The sequence below is a fragment of the Sinocyclocheilus rhinocerous genome, unplaced genomic scaffold (genome assembly GCF_001515625.1).
Source record: "Sinocyclocheilus rhinocerous isolate Xijiao unplaced genomic scaffold, SAMN03320098_v1.1 scaffold161, whole genome shotgun sequence".
Classification (NCBI taxonomy): domain Eukaryota; kingdom Metazoa; phylum Chordata; class Actinopteri; order Cypriniformes; family Cyprinidae; genus Sinocyclocheilus; species Sinocyclocheilus rhinocerous.
The window spans coordinates 318,546-339,296 of record NW_015627226.1 but is presented as its reverse complement, the minus strand read 5'-3'; the positions used below and the strand labels follow the sequence as shown (position 1 = coordinate 339,296).

General features: G+C 35.2%; 3 protein-coding genes across 3 annotated transcripts in view; 2 read left to right on the top strand and 1 right to left on the bottom strand.

The window, feature by feature from the left end:
• LOC107722608 (probable rRNA-processing protein EBP2) overlaps positions 1 to 1,856 on the top strand; it is a 7,320-nt gene extending 5,464 nt beyond the window's left edge. Inside the window, 2 exon segments of the mRNA XM_016531039.1 lie at positions 1,267 to 1,432; positions 1,540 to 1,856. Of these exon segments, the coding sequence (XP_016386525.1) occupies positions 1,267 to 1,432; positions 1,540 to 1,587 (214 nt within the window). The 3' untranslated portion in view covers positions 1,588 to 1,856.
• A 1,364-nt stretch (positions 1,857 to 3,220) lies between these two features.
• LOC107722369 (doublesex- and mab-3-related transcription factor B1-like) lies at positions 3,221 to 9,268 on the bottom strand. Its single transcript, XM_016530706.1, has 4 exons — positions 8,785 to 9,268; positions 6,135 to 6,373; positions 5,413 to 5,545; positions 3,221 to 3,423 (listed from the first exon to the last, which is right to left on the bottom strand). Exons 1-4 carry the CDS (start codon positions 9,266 to 9,268, stop codon positions 3,341 to 3,343), a joined length of 939 nt encoding a protein of 312 aa, XP_016386192.1. The 3' UTR covers positions 3,221 to 3,340.
• Positions 9,269 to 11,964: 2,696 nt separating this feature from the next.
• The window catches only part of LOC107722362 (low-density lipoprotein receptor-related protein 8-like), a 122,702-nt gene continuing 113,915 nt past the window's right edge, over positions 11,965 to 20,751 (top strand). Inside the window, exons 1-2 of the mRNA XM_016530693.1 lie at positions 11,965 to 12,043; positions 12,561 to 12,680. Of these exons, the coding sequence (XP_016386179.1) occupies positions 11,977 to 12,043; positions 12,561 to 12,680 (187 nt within the window). The 5' untranslated portion in view covers positions 11,965 to 11,976. The remainder of the gene's footprint in view (positions 12,044 to 12,560; positions 12,681 to 20,751) is intronic.

Genomic DNA, 20,751 nt, shown 5'->3' with positions numbered 1-20,751 from the left:
AAATGACAAGTCTCGGTTAGCCTAACGCAGTACACGTAGCAAGGTGTATATATATATTATACACACACATATACACACACACACACACATTAGGGCTGTCAAAAAAAATTTCGAATATTCGTCGAATTTAAAATAAAAATCCACATTTGCATTCGAATTTTAGGTGTGCGTCAGGCAGCCTTATCAGTGGCGCACAAGATGCGATGACGTTGTAAGTGTCATTGCTTTTTAATGCTTTTGTTAGCCTATTCAGTTGAACTCACTAGATGCGGCGCTGCTACGTTGTTCATTCAAAATATTGCAGATAAAGCGAACAATCAATGCTGGGAAGATGTTGTTTACGTCAAAACCGAAACCAAGCCGTTCACACTAGAGGGGACATTTATCACCGTTGCACTCGCGTTGTGCACCCATTTTCTAGAGGGACATTTATCACCGTTGCACTCGCGTCTCGCACAAGAGAGCCGCATGTTTAGAAAGCCATGTAATATTAATGTAAGTTCAACTTTTAAAAAACATGTCTCAAGACTTTATGGCGGTTTTCCCCGTTCCACTGCATCTCAAGTTTTTAAATGAAGAAAGTACTCTTTGTGATTGGTTTTCGGTCCTTTATATTAAACTATACATACATGCATGATGCTGTTTTGTTTCTAATTATTTAAACAACTATATTAATTATATAAGGTTTTTGAACATTATTTTAAACATTATGCACTTTTTTTCAAAGATAGTCGTGTTATTTTATTACGCTTTGAAGAAACTTGCACAATATTTTGCTCGATGCGCCCTCTTGTGGCCTCGGGAGAGAAGCCAAAAGCTTTTTCCCCCCTAACTGAAATTGCTTTTTAAATTTGAATAAAATTTGAATATTGATAATATTTAAGTAAAAAATTCGAATTTAGTTGTTCAGCCATTTTGACAGCCCTAGCGTGCAGTGCATCTGTTGATCAAATGTACGTGAAAGTTGCGTTCATTACTATAAGCATTAGTAGGGTCCCGGTGGCTGGCATAAAGAAACAAAAAACAAAAAAACAGTAGCATTTATTTAAAGTGAAGGTCATGCAGAGGTGTGTTCAGAATAAATAAATATTGTTTCTAATGGTTGTTTACTCACCTTCATGTTGTTCCTTCCATTTTTTCTTTCTTTCTTTCGTCTGTGTGACACAAAATAATATATTTTGTATAATATTTCGGCACCTATATAAATATATTATTATTGTGTATTTTTGTTTATTATTATTTTTCATTATTTATTGTTGTTTTTAGTCTGAATGCTAAGAGGAAATACAAGGATAAGAAGTTTGGCTTTGGAGGCAAAAAGAAGGGCAGCAAATGGAACACTAAAGACAGCCATGACGACGTTTCAGGATTCAAGGCCAAAATGGCTCATGGGAAAGGTGGGAAACATTTCGGCAAAGGAGGCAAGACGAATGTAAGTGTTTTATTTTACTTTTTTAAAATCAGTATTGTTTTATTCTAACATTTTTAAAGATGTCCCCTCACACACATTCATCTCTCTCTCTTTTTTTTTTTTAATAGAAACGGCCAGGGAAGGAGGCCAGGAGGAAAATGAAGACACGCAAATGAGCTGTATCTTCCCACCTCTCACTCAAATGGATTGTGCCATTAAAAGACTTTATCTCTATTTTATATTACTTGGGTGAAGTCATGGCTTTGTTCTTTTTTTTCCTGACAAAAACTTGTTCCTTTGTGTTTTTCAAAAGACTTCTCCATGTTGCTTGCGGGCAAATGTTTCTGAAGATTTGTATTTATTTTTGTAATGTATGTATTTAGCAGACCAATGTTAACACCACAATAAAACCATTGAGGGTGATGACACCCTGATCACCAAAATTCTCTTCAGTTAAAAAGTTATTTAATTGAAAAGGTTTCCATAGATTTGCATCTATATCTGTTTTTTTTTTTCTCTATTTTATATTACTTGGGTGAAGTCATGGCTTTGTTCTTTTTTTTCCTGACAAAAACTTGTTCCTTTGTGTTTTTCAAAAGACTTCTCCATGTTGCTTGCGGGCAAATGTTTCTGAAGATTTGTATTTATTTTTGTAATGTATGTATTTAGCAGACCAATGTTAACACCACAATAAATCCATTGAGGGTGGCGACACCCTGATCACCAAAATTCTCTTCAGTTAAAAAGTTATTTAATTGAAAAGGTTTCCATAGATTTGCATCTATATCTGGAATTATTTTATTTTTTTTTTGTGGTGAGACAGACTGTAAAGCTAGTATTTCCTCTAGATGTCTGGGTCCAGCAAGCACACAGTGCTGTACTGAATCTGTCAGCAAATCAAATCTCTTTTCACAGTAATATTTGTATTTGCTATGGGAATAAACATACTGCTTTATCTGCTTACACAAAATTGAGTTTGGCACACACCGGATCTGAGTTTTACATTCAGCCCTACTCTGAGCCAGAGGAGGACATTAATATTCATGAGATTGTAATTAGTTTATCCGCCCCCTGGTCCTGGTTGTAGTATTCTGACAGTGTCGTCCTGTGCCGTCTGGGTTCAGATAAGCAAATTAAGTGAGATGTTCGTCCTGGGAATCAAAGCCCCGGTTTCACAGACAAGGCTTAAACCTAGTCCCAGACTAAAATGTAAGTCTGAGCTGTTTCAACTGAAAGAAACTTGCACTGACTGATCTTAAAATATATCAGTGCTTTTGTTTTGTCTCAAAAAGCACACCAGTAATGCTTTTTTCTAAACACGTTTATAAAAATTACTTAAATGTCCTAATTGAACTATGGCCTAATCCTGGCTTAGTCTAAGCCCTGTCTGTGAAACCGGGCCTTAATGTCTCTTTACAAACAGGATCACAGTTACACGGGGGGAAAAAATTATAGAAAATACTGATTTCAGAGTTGAAAGCTGCTTTGACAAAATCAAAAAGACACTAAATCTTCAGAATTGAACAGTTTATTCATCAAACACTTATGCAGATTTAGAAAAAGAATATTCTGAATGTCACTACTGTCCTAAAAAGCCGGAAAAAAGATTAAGCGTAACTGCTGTTAACCTTCAGCTTTCTAACCTGTCAAATGTAAAAACTGCAACAACAAATGAAGACCGATACTTGAATCGATTCAGTAATAAACTGATTGTAGTGTAAAAAGAAATGTCAAACTGTTGCCTTTACTGGAACAGACAGCATTGATTTCAGATTTATCTTCTGAAAATCAAGAATAAAAAATTGTCAGTAATGAACAAGTAGATGCTACTGGAAATAGAAGAATATGGAAAAATATTTTTGAAAAGGAATCAACAAATGCATTTCTTATACAAATGATGTGGTATCAGTCGACGTGAAACCGAAGGTCTCATCTGTTCTCATCTGCGTTTCTTGAGGAAAGACTGTCAACAGGTACAGCATCTGTTTGCTGGATACCACAAACTTGACTTTCTGTGTTAAGCAAACAGAACTCAATGAACAATATGAAAAATTAGAGTAAAGTTATTCACCTTTTTCAGTCACTATAGTACCAAACAAACTCTATTGATGAAATGAAAACCAACTGATCATATTAGAAGATAGTGGTTATACTGTTATGATGTACTTAAATTGTTTGAAAACTTCAGTATACTAGATTTCATCATTTGCTGTGAGATCCTGACAGTTGTAACCAGAAATGTATGTATTTTGAAGTGAAGTAACTATTTTAAAGTGTCTAGTGCCTAAAGACTTTTAATCTGATGAGAGCATCACTGTATTTTAGTAAAAGGTTTTAACTTATTTCAGATATTTATAATGTATCACAAGGTTTTGCTAGGTATCATTTACTGTTATTTTATCAACATAATCCATCATATAAAAACAGCTCAAATCACTGATTATGATTTATATTTACCTCAGTTCAGTCCAATACACATAGCAAACGTGTCATACATAATGTCATCCGACTGAATAGACCTATTATGAATTTTATTTGTGATAAAATGGGAGTGTTTTTTTTCTTTCTTTCCAGGATTTCTGCAGGTTTTATGGAGGTCAATTTAAGACCGAATAAAGAAAATTTAAGGATCAAACTGAAGGGAACACAATATGTCCTATAAATGTCTAGAGAGCAGAAAATGAGTTGTAGTAGCAACAGTTTGAAAATACAACTTCCAACAGATCTCCATTACTAATGAATTCATTTCACACAAAAAAAGAAAAAGTATTTATTATATTAACCCTTGTTCAGGACATTTTTGTCCTTTTCAGTTTAGTTTTTTTGATCATTTTGCCTGTGTTATTGCCAACTGCATAAATTTTGGCACAGGTGTGTATTTTTATTGGAATTTTACTATTTCACTTCCATTTCCTTTAATAAATCTGTTTTGCACTAGGTACAAAAGATTGTTCCTCTCAGGACCTTAAGGACAAAAATGTCCCCATTGAAACCCATTAAAACTGCTATTTTTAATTGCAGTGCCATTTAACTGTAAAATTATGCAATTTTTGTTGATAGGCTTTCATTATATTGGCAAGGCTTTAAAATTACATCTTTTTTAAAAAAAATTACCAGATGGTGCCATTTTTTCAGGTTTGATCTATAAAGAAAATAAAGCTTCAAATTTTTATGACAGTTTTTTGACATGGACATTTTTGTCCACTATGGACCTATGTGTAACTTTTTTTAATTGACGCACAAGGGTTAAAATAATTGCAATTATGGATGACCTTCTGTTCGTCCTCAGTATTTTTGTCTTGTTTTCAATAACACAAATATTTGGAAAGCAAAATGACATATTGTAATATAAGTCTTGTTTTCTGAGAAATTGATCAAAATGAAGTGAGTTTATGGTAAAACATGAACAAATCAGCAAACAGGCTCAGAAAAATCAACTTAATGAAAATGGAATGTTTTCATTCCTCATTGACAGATATTTGCTCTTGTCTTAAGCATTAACTTTTAAGCATTAAACATAAATTTTGTTCAGGTTTTCAGAAAATTAGACTTGAACTATATCATTTTGCATCGCATGTGAATGTATCTTATGTGGATGTTTAGATATTTGTACTGGAAAATGACAAAAATACTGAGGAAGATGCTATTTTTTTGCAGTGCATGCAACATGTAATGCCATGACTTTATGATTTTAACACTTTCTGCTCCTAACGGTCTAATTATATTCAATGATCTATGCTAAGCTACAGCTAAAAGTGCTACCGCCAGACCCGGAGATCGGCTGAATGGATTCGAAAACGGTAAAACTCAACTGTTTAACTCTAGGCAAGTTGGAAAATGAGCCTATTTTCAAAAATAGTGGCGTGTTCCTTTAAGGCCTTAATTTGTGTAAGGGTGAATTAAGGCTTTTTAAGACCCGTAGAAACCCTGTCTTCTCGCCTAGTTTTATCAGAATAATCAACAGTGTACAGTAATAAATGTACAGTTTCAATCTTTAATACCTGGGACTCTTGCGACTTGAGGAGAAAGCTCAGATCTTCCTGGCTCTCCCTCCATGTGACTGTGTGAATGCTGGAAGTGCTCATCTCTCATCCCTGCATATGGGGGGTACGGACTATAATGCGGAACATGGATCTCCAGAAACACAAGAACAGAAGAAACAGACTTAGTGGAAATACACCAGAAAAGGTTTTTGCTGAAAAAGTCTGGGCCAGAACTAAACTTTGAAGGAACATTCATAAACATGACCTTCCTATTGATTTACACTGTTCCCAAAGGTTTGGATAACATCTGAAAAATCTAATGAGTTACACAGCTACAATAATACTGTCGGCCGTAGTCTGTTATCGCAGGACTGCCGTCTGCTCAGATTATGGAAAATGAAGTGATTAGAAAAAGAACATCAAAGAAGCTAAACTAGTTTTGGTGTTTCAAGCTTTCTCATACTGTAAGTAGACTGCACAAGATAAAGTGAATAAGAAATACACATATTTTCTCTTTCTCCTCATTTTTCATCCTAGCTAAATAAAAGTATTAATTTCTTTTTAAAAACATTTACTGACCCCAAACTTTTGATCATGTATGTATCAAAGACTTAACTCACATACCAAATTTTGTACTAGCTCTCACATTGACTACAATGCTGTTTTTGTCGTACTAACATAATAGTTTGTAGGCATTTTCATGGATGCCATTAGAGAACAATCATGCCTGTGAAACGTACTTGCCATTCATGAGCCTCCAGTGGATGGGACAGCGCCCCTGGTGGCAAGGGAACAAATCCGACATGTTCCCTGAAGGCTCCTGGTGCAGGTGGTCTCAGGGTCACCAGCACGGCCGGGAACGTGTATCTGTCCGGGTAATGTTGGTACAGGGGAAGAGGCATTGCGAACATCTCTGCTGGATACATTTGCCCTGGAACTGCCTCTTTAATTATGCACTCTCCAGGAAAAGGTGGTGCATCTGTGGATGTATACAGTATTACACAATATTTTGTAACACCTTCTAATACCTTTACTTAAAAAAAAAAAGGAAATATTATAGCATGTTTAAAAGATAACAGTTAATGTATTTATTACACTGTAAAAAATTTTTTGAAACTTGACAAAGATAATGTTGCTGCATTGTGGTCGCATCTAAATGAACTAATTTTATGCAAATGAAAAATATTTGGTATGACCAGAGAAATTAAATTGATTAGACTATACAGCCAATTGCATTTTTGATAAATGACGAAGTTTAAAATAGTCAATGCATGTTTTATTCAACATACTGAAATTGATTTATATATTAATATATCAGTAAATACAAATTAGAGGTCTATTGATATTGGAATCTATAATAATGTGTTTCAAGAAAGACAATAAACATATTATTGTACTGACACTAGTAAAAATCTATTTATAGTTAAAGTTAAAGTGCCCCTATTATGCCATTTCCAATATTGCCTTTCATGCAGTGTGTAATGTAGCTGTATATGAATGTAAACGATCAGCAAATTTGTAAAGCCGAAAGTGCACGATAAATAAAGTTATTGTCTCCCAAAAGAAAGATTCGACTCTGAACAGCCTGAACGAGTCGTCAGGAATTCGAATCCCACTTCCGTGACGGCTACACGTCACAGAGTAACACATTTGCATAATGCCCGCCTATGTTCTACGCTGAACGCTCACAAACGCTTGCTCTTGAAAGATGGCTCAGTACTCAGTTTATTTGGAGCAGCTGGCTCCACTGAATCACAACCTGTAAGTATGATAAATAATAGATGTTTATATTTTCTATCGAGCGTTCAAAATACAGAACTATGGCAATGGACGTATGGTTTCCGACACGCGCTGTACGCGGGAGACCGATCACAACACACTGGGCCATCTGACCAATCAGAGCAGAGTAGGCTCACGGAAAGGAGGGGTTTAGAGAGACTGAATCTTAGAACTGCTTCGAACTAATCATTTGAGAATCGCTGGAAAATGAGGTGATATTAAATGCATATTTTGAGAAAACGAAAGCGTTTTTGACCTTGCATGCATGTAAACCTATTGCAGGAGACTCCCAAAACAATATTAGGAACCTTAAAAATGGCATAATAGGGTCACTTTAGATCTTTCCTTCCTGAGACTGGCGACCGAGAGAGAAGCCACGAGGGTTTACATTGATTTAAATGCCAAGTTTATTGTTTATTAAGTTTATTGTTGACAAGTTTTAAATATAGTTTATTGTTTAACTAAATTACCAGTAATGTCCAGAAAATTATATTTTATTTACATTTTATTTTTAATCATATATGAGGCCGAAATACACAGGTGTCCTGACATTTCATCCTACCCCTCAGATTGCCCTACCAGGGTTTACTGCGCATGTGCACATCAATATTGCGTCAATTTTCTCACGCTGAACAACACATAATTGCTGTATTTGCATTACTGTAAGGGTAGGTTTAGGGTTGGGGTAGGTGTCGCGTTAATAAAGCATAATCTGATGGGTCGCATTTTTTGTTGTCGCATTGTGCTAATGTTACATACTGTTTCAATGGGAGGTAGCAAAATCTGACAGGGTAGCACAAATCGTCAGAACGCCGGGATTCTTGTTTTGAAATGTTTATGCTCTACCACTTCCAACGCCGCTTGATAATAATAAGGCCAACTTTGAGAGTAGGGGGATGAAATATAGACTCTTATAACCATCTACAACATACTATATAAATACCATAAAGTAAACATTAAGTAAACGTTGTCATTAGGTATTCATTGATTGCGAACTGTTGTGAAACCGCGAGCCTGTGGAACGGCAACAGCCCTTGCATTTATGTAATTAGGCCTACATCATTGCCTTATTAAGTAATTAGGCCTACATCATTGCCTTATTAAGTAATTAGGCCTACATCATTGCCTTATTAAGTTTAATAATCAAATTAGGCCGTGTCGCAATTTCCGTCCACAAATTCAAGAACTCTTAAAATTATAATTAAGACTTTTGTTGTACCATTTAAGATATTTAAGACGTTTATGACCTTATATTTGATCAAACTGAGAATCTTTTACAGACTCCCACGAACCCTGATTAACTGTTAGGTTACAAAAACTTTTTTTTAAGTCTGTTCAGGCATAAATAGTTTATTAGGGTAAATAAAAAAGCGTATATATTTATTTTCAGTAATATTACAAAGTGCATTTAAATGCCCTTGAATCCTTTTATTTTTGTTAAATTTTGATTTTTCTGATCCCTTTTCAATAATCTGAAAAGTCTGTCTATAATGTTTGCTAATAAGAGTCCCTCCCAAACATGATACGTATACTTAGAAAATTAAAAGATTAGAGAATAAGATTTAAAAAAATTATTGATAAAAGTGATAAAAAAAAAAAAAAAGCACAAACCTCCAACAGTGCCACTCGGTCCCGCCGGTGTCTTCGGATCCCGATAAACCGCGCTCAAGTTTAGGGGACCGCGCGTGCTGCTAGGCGCATGGAGCTCGATGTACGTTGTATCGTCAACGGGCGAATTAATAGTACTCTCCTTTCTTGCGCTGGCGTCGGTGTCACCGTTAACCCGGTTGGTTGATTTATTGTTACCCGCGGAGACCGTTTTTCTGCCGGATAGAGCGGTCTGCTCGGGACGAACGGTACCCGGTGACTCGTTTCCCTGAACGGATCTAATCCGTCGTTGAGATGCGAGGATTCTCGTCCGCTCGTTGATGAGAGAGCACTTCCAGCACAAACACTGTTTGAACTGACATCTTCCCGAATGGCCTTTTAACTGGACGACGAAGCCGTGGTTCCGACACCTGGCGCACTTCGGGCTGCGCGCGGCTCTTTCTGCCGTTATTCGATTATTTGGTGCCGCTTCTAGAATATTTGCCATCGCACGAAAAATCCAGGAAATATCAATAATAGTTTGAAATATCAAATTAATGAGTTACATCTGAATAAATTTCGTGTGTAGGGGTCTGTCCGCCAATTTCTTGAAATTCATGTTGCGAAAAAAAAAAGATTCACGTGATACACCAGCAGCGTGAGAAAACAGACTTTCTCATTATGCCTGTCTAGAAACTGCAGACAGTGGAATTCCCCTAAAGCGGGAAATTCCCAAAGTTGTAACTATTCATGTGAAACAACACTTTTTACAATATAATTTTTTTTTAACCACAGTGAGCACATTAATGAGAATTTAATGTATTTTATTTTGTATTTTTACAGTTTTTCAAAAATTACAGTTTGACATGTAACCTTTTTTTTAAATTTTTATATCTGACCTAAAGACCATAAATAATAACAAATTGTTGTGCTTTAAAATACATTAATAAAGAAGTTCAAACTGACTGCCAGAAGTTTGGAATAATTACGATGTTATAGGCTAATGTTTTTGAAAAAATACTCTTTTGCTCACCGAGGCTGCATTTATTTGATAAAAAAATAGAGTAAAAACAAATATTGTAAAATGTCACTACAATTTAAAATATATTTTTTTTCTTCTTTTTTTATAAATATACATTTAAAATGTAGTTCTGTGGTGGTATTATTTTTTAGCATCGTTAGTCTTCAGTGTTACATGATTCTTCAGATAATAATTCTAATATGCTGATTTGGTGCTCAATTATTAATAATGGTTCTTGTTATTGTCAATGTTGAAAACAGTTTTTGCTTAATTTTTTTGTGGAAACCCTGATACATTTTCTTCAGGATTCTTCAGTGAGTAAAATTCATTGCACGGTATTTATTAGAAATAGATGTTTTTTGTAACATTAAAATGTCTTTACTGTTGCTTTTAATCCATCTAATGCATCCTTGATGAATAAAAGTATTGATTTCTTTTCTTTGATCATACTCCAAAGCTTTACATGGTAGCTTATCACCATTTAAAAATATTAAGCAGCGAAATCTGTTTCAACATTGATAATATTTCTTGAGTTTCAAATCTGCATATTACAATGATTTCTGAAGGATCATGTGACACTGAAGACTGGAGCAATGATGCTGAAAAATCAGCTTTGCATCACAGGAATAAATTACATTTAAAAATATATTAAAATGGAAAAGGCTATTTAAAATTGTAAAAATTTTTACACAATATTTTACTGTAATTTTGATCAAATAAATGCAGCCTTGATGAGCAAGAGGCCATCAGAATGAGAGTGAGTTCAAAGTTAAAACACTTTATGATGGATTTGCTTCTTACAAACACGCAGCTTTTCTCTTCACAAGATGTTAACTGATGGACTGGAGTGGTGTGGATTACTTGTGGATTATTGTGATGTTTTTAATCAGCTGTTTGGACTCTCACTCTGACGGCACCCATTCACTGCAGAGGATCTATTGACAGGCAAGTGATGTAATGCTACATTTCTCCAAATCTGTTCCAATGAAGAAACAAATTCATCTACATCTTGGAAGGCCTGAGAGTGAGTAAACTTTCAGAAAATGTTTATTTTGGGGTGAACTATTCCTTTAAAACATCTGCTCAAACACTTAAAAAAAAAAAATTTCTTTCAGTGGCAATTCAGTGGATCCCAGAAGGCAGATTGGCGGCTGCCACTGGTTTACATAATCTGTATATGCCAAGTTCATGCCAATAGGTTTTTTGCCCCTGTAACATTTTCCCTTTGAATACCTTGTTGTCATTGGCCGCGTACATGGGAGGGGCTTCAATCCCATTTTACTGCTATTAAAATGACTGATTATCCTGTCAGGATAGGTCTGGCCTAGTTTTGACTGACAGAATAGCTCATGCTGGCACAGTGCCACAGATGCAGTATATTACTGTAACTCTTTCACAAGGTCACCTAACCCCATTATCTTAATAAGGATTCTAATTAATGCAGTTTCAAAACTGATCATCTCATGCCTTCTTTTCTGCCTTCTTATATTGCTTCAGGGTGATACGTTTTTAAGGAAATGTGTGTGAACATCCCGGAAGGGCGGTGCTGGGTTTCATCCGATTTTTAGGCGAAATTATCCATGCACTCAATATCTGTTTTCAATATATCTGGAAATTCGCAGGGAAAAAATAGATACTGTATATGGCGATTAAAAAGAACTGTACTGTAAGTCACTTTAGGATTTATCAAATGAATAATACAATAAAATTTACACTGTAAAAATATTTTTCGAAGGTTATTGGAGAATGTTTTACGAGAAAATACTATTTTTAGTCTTTGTTATTTATTAGCAGTTTCTGAGTGAAAATTGTTTCTACATCAAATCTTTTTTGCCAACCACTCATCCTACTGTTACTCTTTAATAAATAAACTAGCAAATTAATAAATTAAATACAAATAAACAAAAGTGTTTTTTTATATAAATAAAAGAATAAATAAAAGAATTAGGCCTTGTTAATAATGGGGAACTTGTTTTAAATGCTAAAATTCTAATTATTGCATTGTTTTGACTTCATCATGCCTCATTTGTTTGATAGCACACTGTCTTTCAGTGCAGTTATTATTCATACTCGCTTACGTTTGATGTCGTCATTGGTTCAAATATTGCCAGAGAATCTTTTGGAGATTCAGTGAAGGAGCGACGCCATCCGGACGCGCTTTTGTTTGTGGAGCAACACTCTGACCCGTTTCGGAAATGTGGGCAGAAATTGGGAAATTAGTATTTTTGCATTTTTTAGTGTCGGAATTATACTCGGCAAAAGGTTTGTTATATTCTCTTCTGGAAATGAAATCATCCGGAGATTTTTCAATGGACTGAGTGAATGATGCTGTGTTGGTTATTTCGTGGGTGCGCGAGACTCAACACTCTTTATGCCACGGGCACATTGCAGTCTTCTTTCCACATTTCTGCCTTTAAACCCAAACAAAGCACTTAATCATAAAAAAGGTAGTTTAGAACACGAGCAAAATATCAAAGGAGGATGATTTGGCAGCATTTGCTTTTATTGTTTCATGAGCATCACCATCCGAACAGAAACATGTTCGTCTGAAACAGCTCTGAGGGAAAGATACAGATTTGTGGGTGTTTCCTTCGTTTTCTTTGTCATGGCTTCATTGAATTGCGCGTGTAGTAATAGCATTGCTGCTCAAAGCACGTTGTGTGTTTGGACTCGCTCGGTTCAGTCATGTGTTATTGTGCAGTAGTAGATATATTGTGATGGGGTGCAGGTCAGGTTATCTGTCGTGGGCGACTGTAATTCTCTTCGCTGTCGTTCACAGGCGCTGACACGGAGTGCGAGGATGGACAGTTTCAGTGCAACAATAAGAGATGTATTCCCACCATATGGAGATGCGATGATGATGATGACTGCTCCGACAACAGCGATGAGGAGAACTGCCGTGAGTAGCGTTCACTCACAATGACACGCAGGCGAAAAGAGAGGTCAACCGCAGTGTTATTAAGAGCAAACAAAACCCAGACCACACGCATCAGCATTCATTCTATGTTTAGTGACTTCTGAGATTTTTTTTTAAACAATAACTTTTCGCTTTTGATTTAAAGGGATAGTTCACCCAAAATTGAAAATTCTGTCATTAAAGGTGCAATAGGTGATTGTCTTCAGAAACATTTTTTGTTATGCTGGTTGAAAGTCTCTTCTCATCCCGATAGCAATCATTAAGTTAAGTGGTCTAAATGTATTGAAGTAATGTTGTCTCTGGTCTGTGAGCGTAAATGCGTTCAGGGAGCGTGGCTTTGGACGGCGATTGCAGGGAGGGTGGGACGTTCGCTTTCAGTGCTATCAGGCTAAAGTTAGCATTTTCCAACATCTCCTATTGCACCTTTAATTACTCACCCTCATGTCGTTTCAAACCAGTAAGACCTCCGTTCATCTTCGGAACACAAATTAAGATATTTTTGATGGAATCTGAGAGCTGTCTGACCCTGCATAGACAGCAACGCAACTGAAATGTTCCCAAGTCCAGAAACGTAGCAAGGAGATCTGTAAAATAATCCATGTGACATCAGTTGGTGCCATTTTGGAGAATATCCGCTGGACGTAAACAGCGTATGCTGTTCTGTGTCAGCTGCGTCACGCCGGATCTGTTTCCTACGTTGTTGTGATTTGATCTGAACGGAAACAGCGTATCCGTGTGACGCAGCTGACACAGAATAGCATACTATATATATACTATATACTATACAACTATAGGGTATATTATACTACAATACACTACAGTTTTCTGTAGTAAAAACTAAAGTTATACTTCAGTATTTATTACAGTTTATCAGTTCACTATAGTTAATACTACAGTATGCTGTAGCATTCATTAACAAAGTGTTGTAAATACTATAACATATACAGTATAATACACTTTACTATAGTATGGTTCAAAAACACTATAGTATTTACTATAAATTAGTATAGTATTTTTTCATGTGTCTTCCCAAAGAACATTTCTTATTATTATCATTATAATGTTTCCAGTATTCTTTGGTGAATAGAAAGTTTAAAAGATAAGCATTTATTTGAAATAGAAAAACTTTGTAAAATTATAAATGTTACTGTCACTTTTGATCAATATTTTATATTTTATAAAAGTATTAATATACGTAATATATATATATATTAGAACTGTCCGTGATTAATCCAAAATAAAAGTTTTTTTTTACATATATATGTGTGTATACTGTGTATATTTATTATTTATATATAAATACAAACACATGTATGTATATATTTAAGAAAAATATGTTTAATCGTTTGACAGCACTAATATATATATATATATATACTTAAAAAAATGCTGGGTTGTTTCTGGGTCAAATATAGACTAACCCAACTTTTGGGTTAAAAATTTAATTGAAAAATTTAACCCAACAGCTGGGTTAACCCAGCATTTTTTTAGAGTGTATATTAGCTCAAAAATGTAATTTTATTTGTAACAGCTTAACATTAAATATTTATTTAGCAATACTAATATTATTAGTCTACACTCTAAAAAATGCTGGGTTAAATATAACCCAGCGCTGGGTTATATTTAACCCAGCATTTTTTAGAGTGTATGCATGTTCAAAGTCCAAGATCACACTCTCTTTTTACAGAGTGACTGAACAGTAACTAAAAGACTATCTACGAATTTGAAACTTATTGCATCTGATTTCACTGTTTTTGGAGCATAAACTATAAAATCAAAAACTGTGGAATTCAACCAGCCAGACATTCCCAGCATTCCCTGCATTGTTCTCTCATTAGACGGTTAATTGCAGTACAAGACCAATCCATGCACGCGTTCTGTACTGTAACTTTCTCACATACTTTTAAGATGTTTTTGTCAAGTGTGTCTTGCCTCATTGCATCGGGTTATTTTTAAGGGCTTCAAGCTGAAAACAGGTCAAAGTGAGTGCTTGTTTTCTTAAGCAATTTATGTATCACCGCATTGAGTTGACTGTTGTGATATACACTCACTGGCCACTTTAATAGTTACACCTTGCTAGTACCTGGTTGGACCGTATATATATAATAGAACAGAATTAAAAATAAGCCTGTTTGGTTTTCTGGTGTTACAACTAGATAAATAGATTCTTGATCCTGATCTATAATTCCGCAGCTTGTTCTAACAAATATTGTCAGAGACACCGCTGACCTCTGCCCTAACGGATTCCCCTGATGCTGCTCCATCCCATCCCAACCCCCCGTTTCCCCTTTATCCTCCCCCTATACCAGCATCCCCACCCCCATGTCAAATCCATCGGAGTCTGCCCTCTCCATTGCGCACATTGCCGAACGCAGCCATTTGATCGTGTGTCATGAAGATGAGTCATATTTGTCAGACTTATTAAGTCGTGCTGAACTGTCTTTCTGCAGTATAAAATGATTAATAATCTGAGACTGAGAGTGTAAAATGAGTCATAAGTGATAAATGTGATAAGCAGCACATTAGGTACAGCAGTAGTATAGCTTCAGGACCCAGATTTTACTTTCTAGAGTGACCCATAGTTGTTTATCATATACAAAAATAAACAAAAATGTCCTTAAAATCCAACATAGTAATTTATTACTATTACTTTTGGCTCATTTTTGGGTCCTGAAGCACCACACTGTGCAGTATAGTAATAGTGATATCTGCAGTAATCTACTTTCTCAGGTTTTTAATAATGTAAAACTTGGTTAGAATATTTGGTAATAAGTATATCTGTATATACACTACAGATCAAAAGTTTGGTGTCAGTATTTTTAATGAATGAAGTTTTATTCAGGAAGAATGCATTAAATTGATCAAAAGTGACAGTAAAGACATTTATAATCACTGTAACTTGCTATTTACAAAAAAAAAAAAAAACAGCACAACCATTTTGATTAATATGAAATGTTTTTGCTGAAAATTCAGCTTTGCCATCACATTAAAAAGTTATTTTATATTGTAAGAATATTTCACAATATTACTCTTTTCCTGTATTTTTGATCAATAAATGCAGACTTGGTGAACATCGGGGGTGTCCCATACTTGTTTATCAATTTATTATTATTCAAAATTATAAAAAAAAAATACACATTTATTCAAAATTATACAAAAATAAACCCAAAAAGTCCTTAAAATTCAACGTAGTAATTTATTATTACCTGAAGCACCATACAGTAGAGTATAGTAATAGTTATTTCTGCAGTAACATTAATTTCCACAGTTTTTTTTTATGTATTAGCGATATGACTAGACACACGGATATTTGATCCTGATCCAAAATTCCACACCTTGTTCCATTAAAAACTGGCACAGAAACAAAAATTGAGCTGTGCCAATGCTGTTCATGCAGCATTTTAACCTCTTTTTATTTAATTCTCCCATATTTTTCTCTTTTTAGTGTGATTATAATGCAAAGGGCAGGAAACCAGCTAGAATAGTTCATAAAAATGCGGTTTCAACCCATACGTGTTGCGTATGTGGAAAGGAGGGATCTCTTTGTGTCAAGAGCAAAGCATTAAAATGTATTTTAAAGTCATTTTGGGATGTGATTTTGTATGAACAGTAATGACAGAGGAGGCAGGAAGTCTTCCTTCATCTCAGAGACAAGCATAATGTGAATGCGTTTCTGTGTTTGATACATTTCCTGCTGCGTTAGAAAAACAAAATATTTCCAAACGATACTGAATGTGAAATTTAAAAGCTTTATATCAAGAACACTGAATGGCTGTTTCCAACAGGTCCACAGGAAGGCTTACAAAGAAGTCCAATGATACTACACTGTACCAAATAGCGTATGGCAGGTGATACTGAAATACGACCCTTTCACTATCACCATAGCACCGCTCTGCACAGCTGAAGCCCCCGTCTGTGGGCACCTCAAGAGGCTTTTCCCTCCGTCTGCCCAAAAATTATTTTGTATTTGGCTTGTTTGTGTGTAGACTCCCACTCAATGGTGGAAAACCACTCAAAGGCCACCACAGAGAGAGACCTGTAGGGACCTGCAGAATAAAAGAGCAAAACCAGAGGCGAGTAAGATGTAAGATTTGATGTTTGGAAAAGGAATAAGAAAACAGCAGTAATTCAAAACAGAGCAGAGTGAGAAATAACCCGCAGCACTGAACAGCGATCTTTAGACCTGGACTCAGTGCAACAGAATGTTATTGAAAAGAAAGTGTCTCTGGAGGATTTCTGTAGCAGACTGTGACGTGCAAAGATCCTAATAATGATAAAAGGCTCATGGGATGTCTGCATTCTCATTATAGTGTTAAGGAGATGTTCACAGAACTAGGCATATCAACTAAATTTTAACTACTGAAAAGACCATTTGCAACCCTTTCACCTTCAGAGTATTGTATATACCCTCCTAACAAAATATAACAAGTATGTTTGTCCAAATTATGCATTACAAATAGGACTGTACAGTTATATTATACACAACTTAGCACAGTTTTTGTAGCATTTAATGTTTTTTGCTTGAAGATGCTCAATTAGTCATTTTTCTTGAGAGTTTCTTGCACTTGCAGCAGTTATGCAATTTCATTTACATACGCATTTTCCAGCCTCATGCTGCCCCTTAGAATTCAGGTTAACCTGAAATCACAATTTCACTTTCTTAATGCATGTTCCTGGTTAATTGCACAGAACGCAGTGCACAATATTAAAACGGTCTTTAATTTACTGTAATGCAAAGTCCACAGTGTCATTCTTATTACTGAAACATGGATTAGCAATTGCTGTACTGCCTTTAATAGTGATTACATTGTGAATGATTACAAAACTGTATTTGAACTGGAAAAAAAGTCTTTACAGTAATGAGAATTCATGAAAATTTTTCAGAAAGGCGGGGCATAGAGGAGAAACAATAATGTACAGTATGTGGAAAGTAATGTGTTTTTTAACCTTAAACCGCATAAACACATTTCATTACACCAAATACACAAAATAATGTTCTTTTCTAGCATCTTCATATGACCCCTTTAAAGAAAGCAAATACCAGATGCACTTAATAATGAAATTAAATAATGTAATGAAATTTTGGGGTGAAAATATTTAAATAGTCATGAAAATATCATCACAATGTAAAAAAAAGAAAAAAAGAAGAAGAAGCAAAATATGTTTCGTATTTCCACCCCCTTCTTCCAAATGAAAAAGAAAAATCCTGAAAAATCTGTGATGTATCTTTTACCCAAGTTTGATTCCTACAGAACTTCACTGTAAAGTCACTGACGTCACTGAGTAACCAGTCTCAGATTTGACTCATAGAAGTCTTGACATTTGAATACCTGTGCATTAGGCCTTTGTGGGGTTAATGTTCTTATCCCTACAGCAGATTATCAGTCTGAGAGGTGTCTCCCCCTCCTGTGTGATCTGGATTCATGAGCCAGCGCCTCGATGTGGCTATTAGGAGCTCAGTGGTTCAAATCCACCCATTATCTGTGATTAGTCAGGGTGATGCTGCGGGAAGATTAGTGCATGCTGAATAGGAGAGCTTAACATTGACATCAAGGAATAACACAGAATCAGCTCATACCAATTTACCCGATGCAGAACACATATCTGTTTCATACGCTCTTGTGCGTTCTTGAAAATCTCTGTTTTTCAGAGGGCTGAAAATGGGCTGAAAATATTCTTAGAGGGCAAACTGGGTATGCATCTAGTTTCTCATATATCAGTCAAAAATCTGTTAAACACTTTTTAAAGTAACACTTTCAAAATAAAGGTTCTCCATTGGCATTGGTTCCATAAAGAACCTTTAAGATCCATGCAATCTTTTTATTCCACAAAAGGTTCTTTATCTTGAAAAAGGATCTTCACACTAAGAAAAAGATGTTTCTTTTAAGAACTGTTCACTGAAAGGTTCCCAAAATGGCTCTCCTTTTGAAACGTTCCATAAAGAACCTTTAAGATCCATGCAATTTTCAATTCCACAAAAGGTTCTTTTATCTTGAAAAAGGATCTTCACAGTAAGAAAAAGATGTTTCTTTTAAGAACTGTTCACTGAAAGGTTCCCAAAATGGCTCTCCTTTTGAAATCTTTATTTTGAAGAGTGTTAATGAAGTTTCTAGGTTTGGTAACCGTGAAATACAAGTCAAAGTTCACCTGAAAGGAGGCAGTCACACTGTCTGCCTCATTACCCCGTCAATGTGATAATGCTCGCCTATCGTGTTCACAAATGTTCCACAAATTTGGGTCAGACTGTTGAAACAGACAGACTAATTGCAAAGTAAAGAGCTCACCCACACAGATATCATCACTTTCAGTCACATCTGAATCAAATTGATCTTGAAATGATGATCTGTGAGTGAGACGCTTTTTAGAGCACTCAGCTCTGTTAAATTAAAGCTGCACCTCTGTACCCACGGCCATCATGACACCTGTAGTGTTTACAGAGGAGTTATTGATTAATGGTCCAAAAATAAAGTGTCTGTTAAAAAATCTATCCAAAGCCATTTTTTCCACTAGCCAAATGCATGTAAATGATGCTGTTTATTCTAGCGGAAAATCATTCAGACAGTAGGCGTCTGTTTACTTTTGGGATTTCTTTAGTTTTGTGCAAGTTTCTAGGTTTGGTAACCGTGAAATACAAGTCAAAGTTCACCTGAAAGGAGGCAGTCACACTGTCTGCCTCATTACCCCGTCAATGTGATAATGCTCGCCTATCGTGTTCACAAATGTTCCACAAATTTGGGTCAGACTGTTGAAACAGACAGACTAATTGCAAAGTAAAGAGCTCACCCACACAGATATCATCACTTTCAGTCACATCTGAATCAAATTGATCTTGAAATGATGATCTGTGAGTGAGACGCTTTTTAGAGCACTCAGCTCTGTTAAATTAAAGCTGCACCTCTGTACCGGGGCCATCATGACACCTGTAGTGTTTACAGAGGAGTTATTGACTAATGGTCCAAAAATAAAGTGTCTGTTAAAAAATCTATCCAAAGCCATTTTTTCCACTAGCCAAATGCATGTAAATTATGCTGTTTATTCTAGCGGAAAATCATTCAGACAGTAGGCGTCTGTTTACATTTGGGATTTCTTTAGTTTTGTGCAGAGGCGGCCGTTAAATTCATATGTCTCTTAATGTTTTCTGTAAATAGTTACTGGTGCAAACACTACAAAAATACACAATGCTTTTGGTGAGAGTGATGCAGGTCAGGTCCATATGAGATTAAGGATGAATGTGTTGAAAACATGTTCAAGTTATAATCTGGAAAAAGAAATAAGAATGAAGCCTATTTTTTTGAATTTTGAATATTTATTTTTTACACTGTGATGGTATTTTCTGGACAGTTAAGTAACTGTAATTCCCAAAGTCTCTGTTACTATACTGCATCTGGACATTTTACTTTTGAGTTGTTTGTCATTTTTTGCATTATTGCAAAGTACTTTTTCTACTGTATTACAGTAAGTAAAGTACATTTATTTGTATTGTGCTTTTCCGATACACATTGTCACACATCAAAACAGCTCTACAGAAAATCATGATGTTAATGTTTATAAAATCTTAATATTTTCATGCCTTATAATTGCATTTAGCAGTTTAGAGCTGAGCTATGATTACATTATGCGGCAAAATAATAATCAGTTGAGATTTGCTATATAAAGTACCTTATGTTATATTAATATATCCTTTATACTTTTAATATATCACAATTAAAAATGGCTAATCAGTGTTTTTAAAAAAAAAATTAGCATAAGTCTAAAGCAGTACAACAAATATTACTATGATGTCTGTATATTTATACAGTCAAACCAAAATTTATTCAGACACCTTCAACATTTCACACATTATCACAGTTTATTCGCTATAGTTTAGAAAATGGTAATAAAATATGACAAAAACTCAGAGTTAAACTGTGTCAGACCAAATTCATCTTGATAATGTTAGATAATTCTGATAGAAAGGTATGTAATAGATTACAATCAACCAAAAATTATTCATACAGCTGTCAATATTTACACAACTATCAATACTTTGTCGGGTGACCCTTAGCCTTAATGA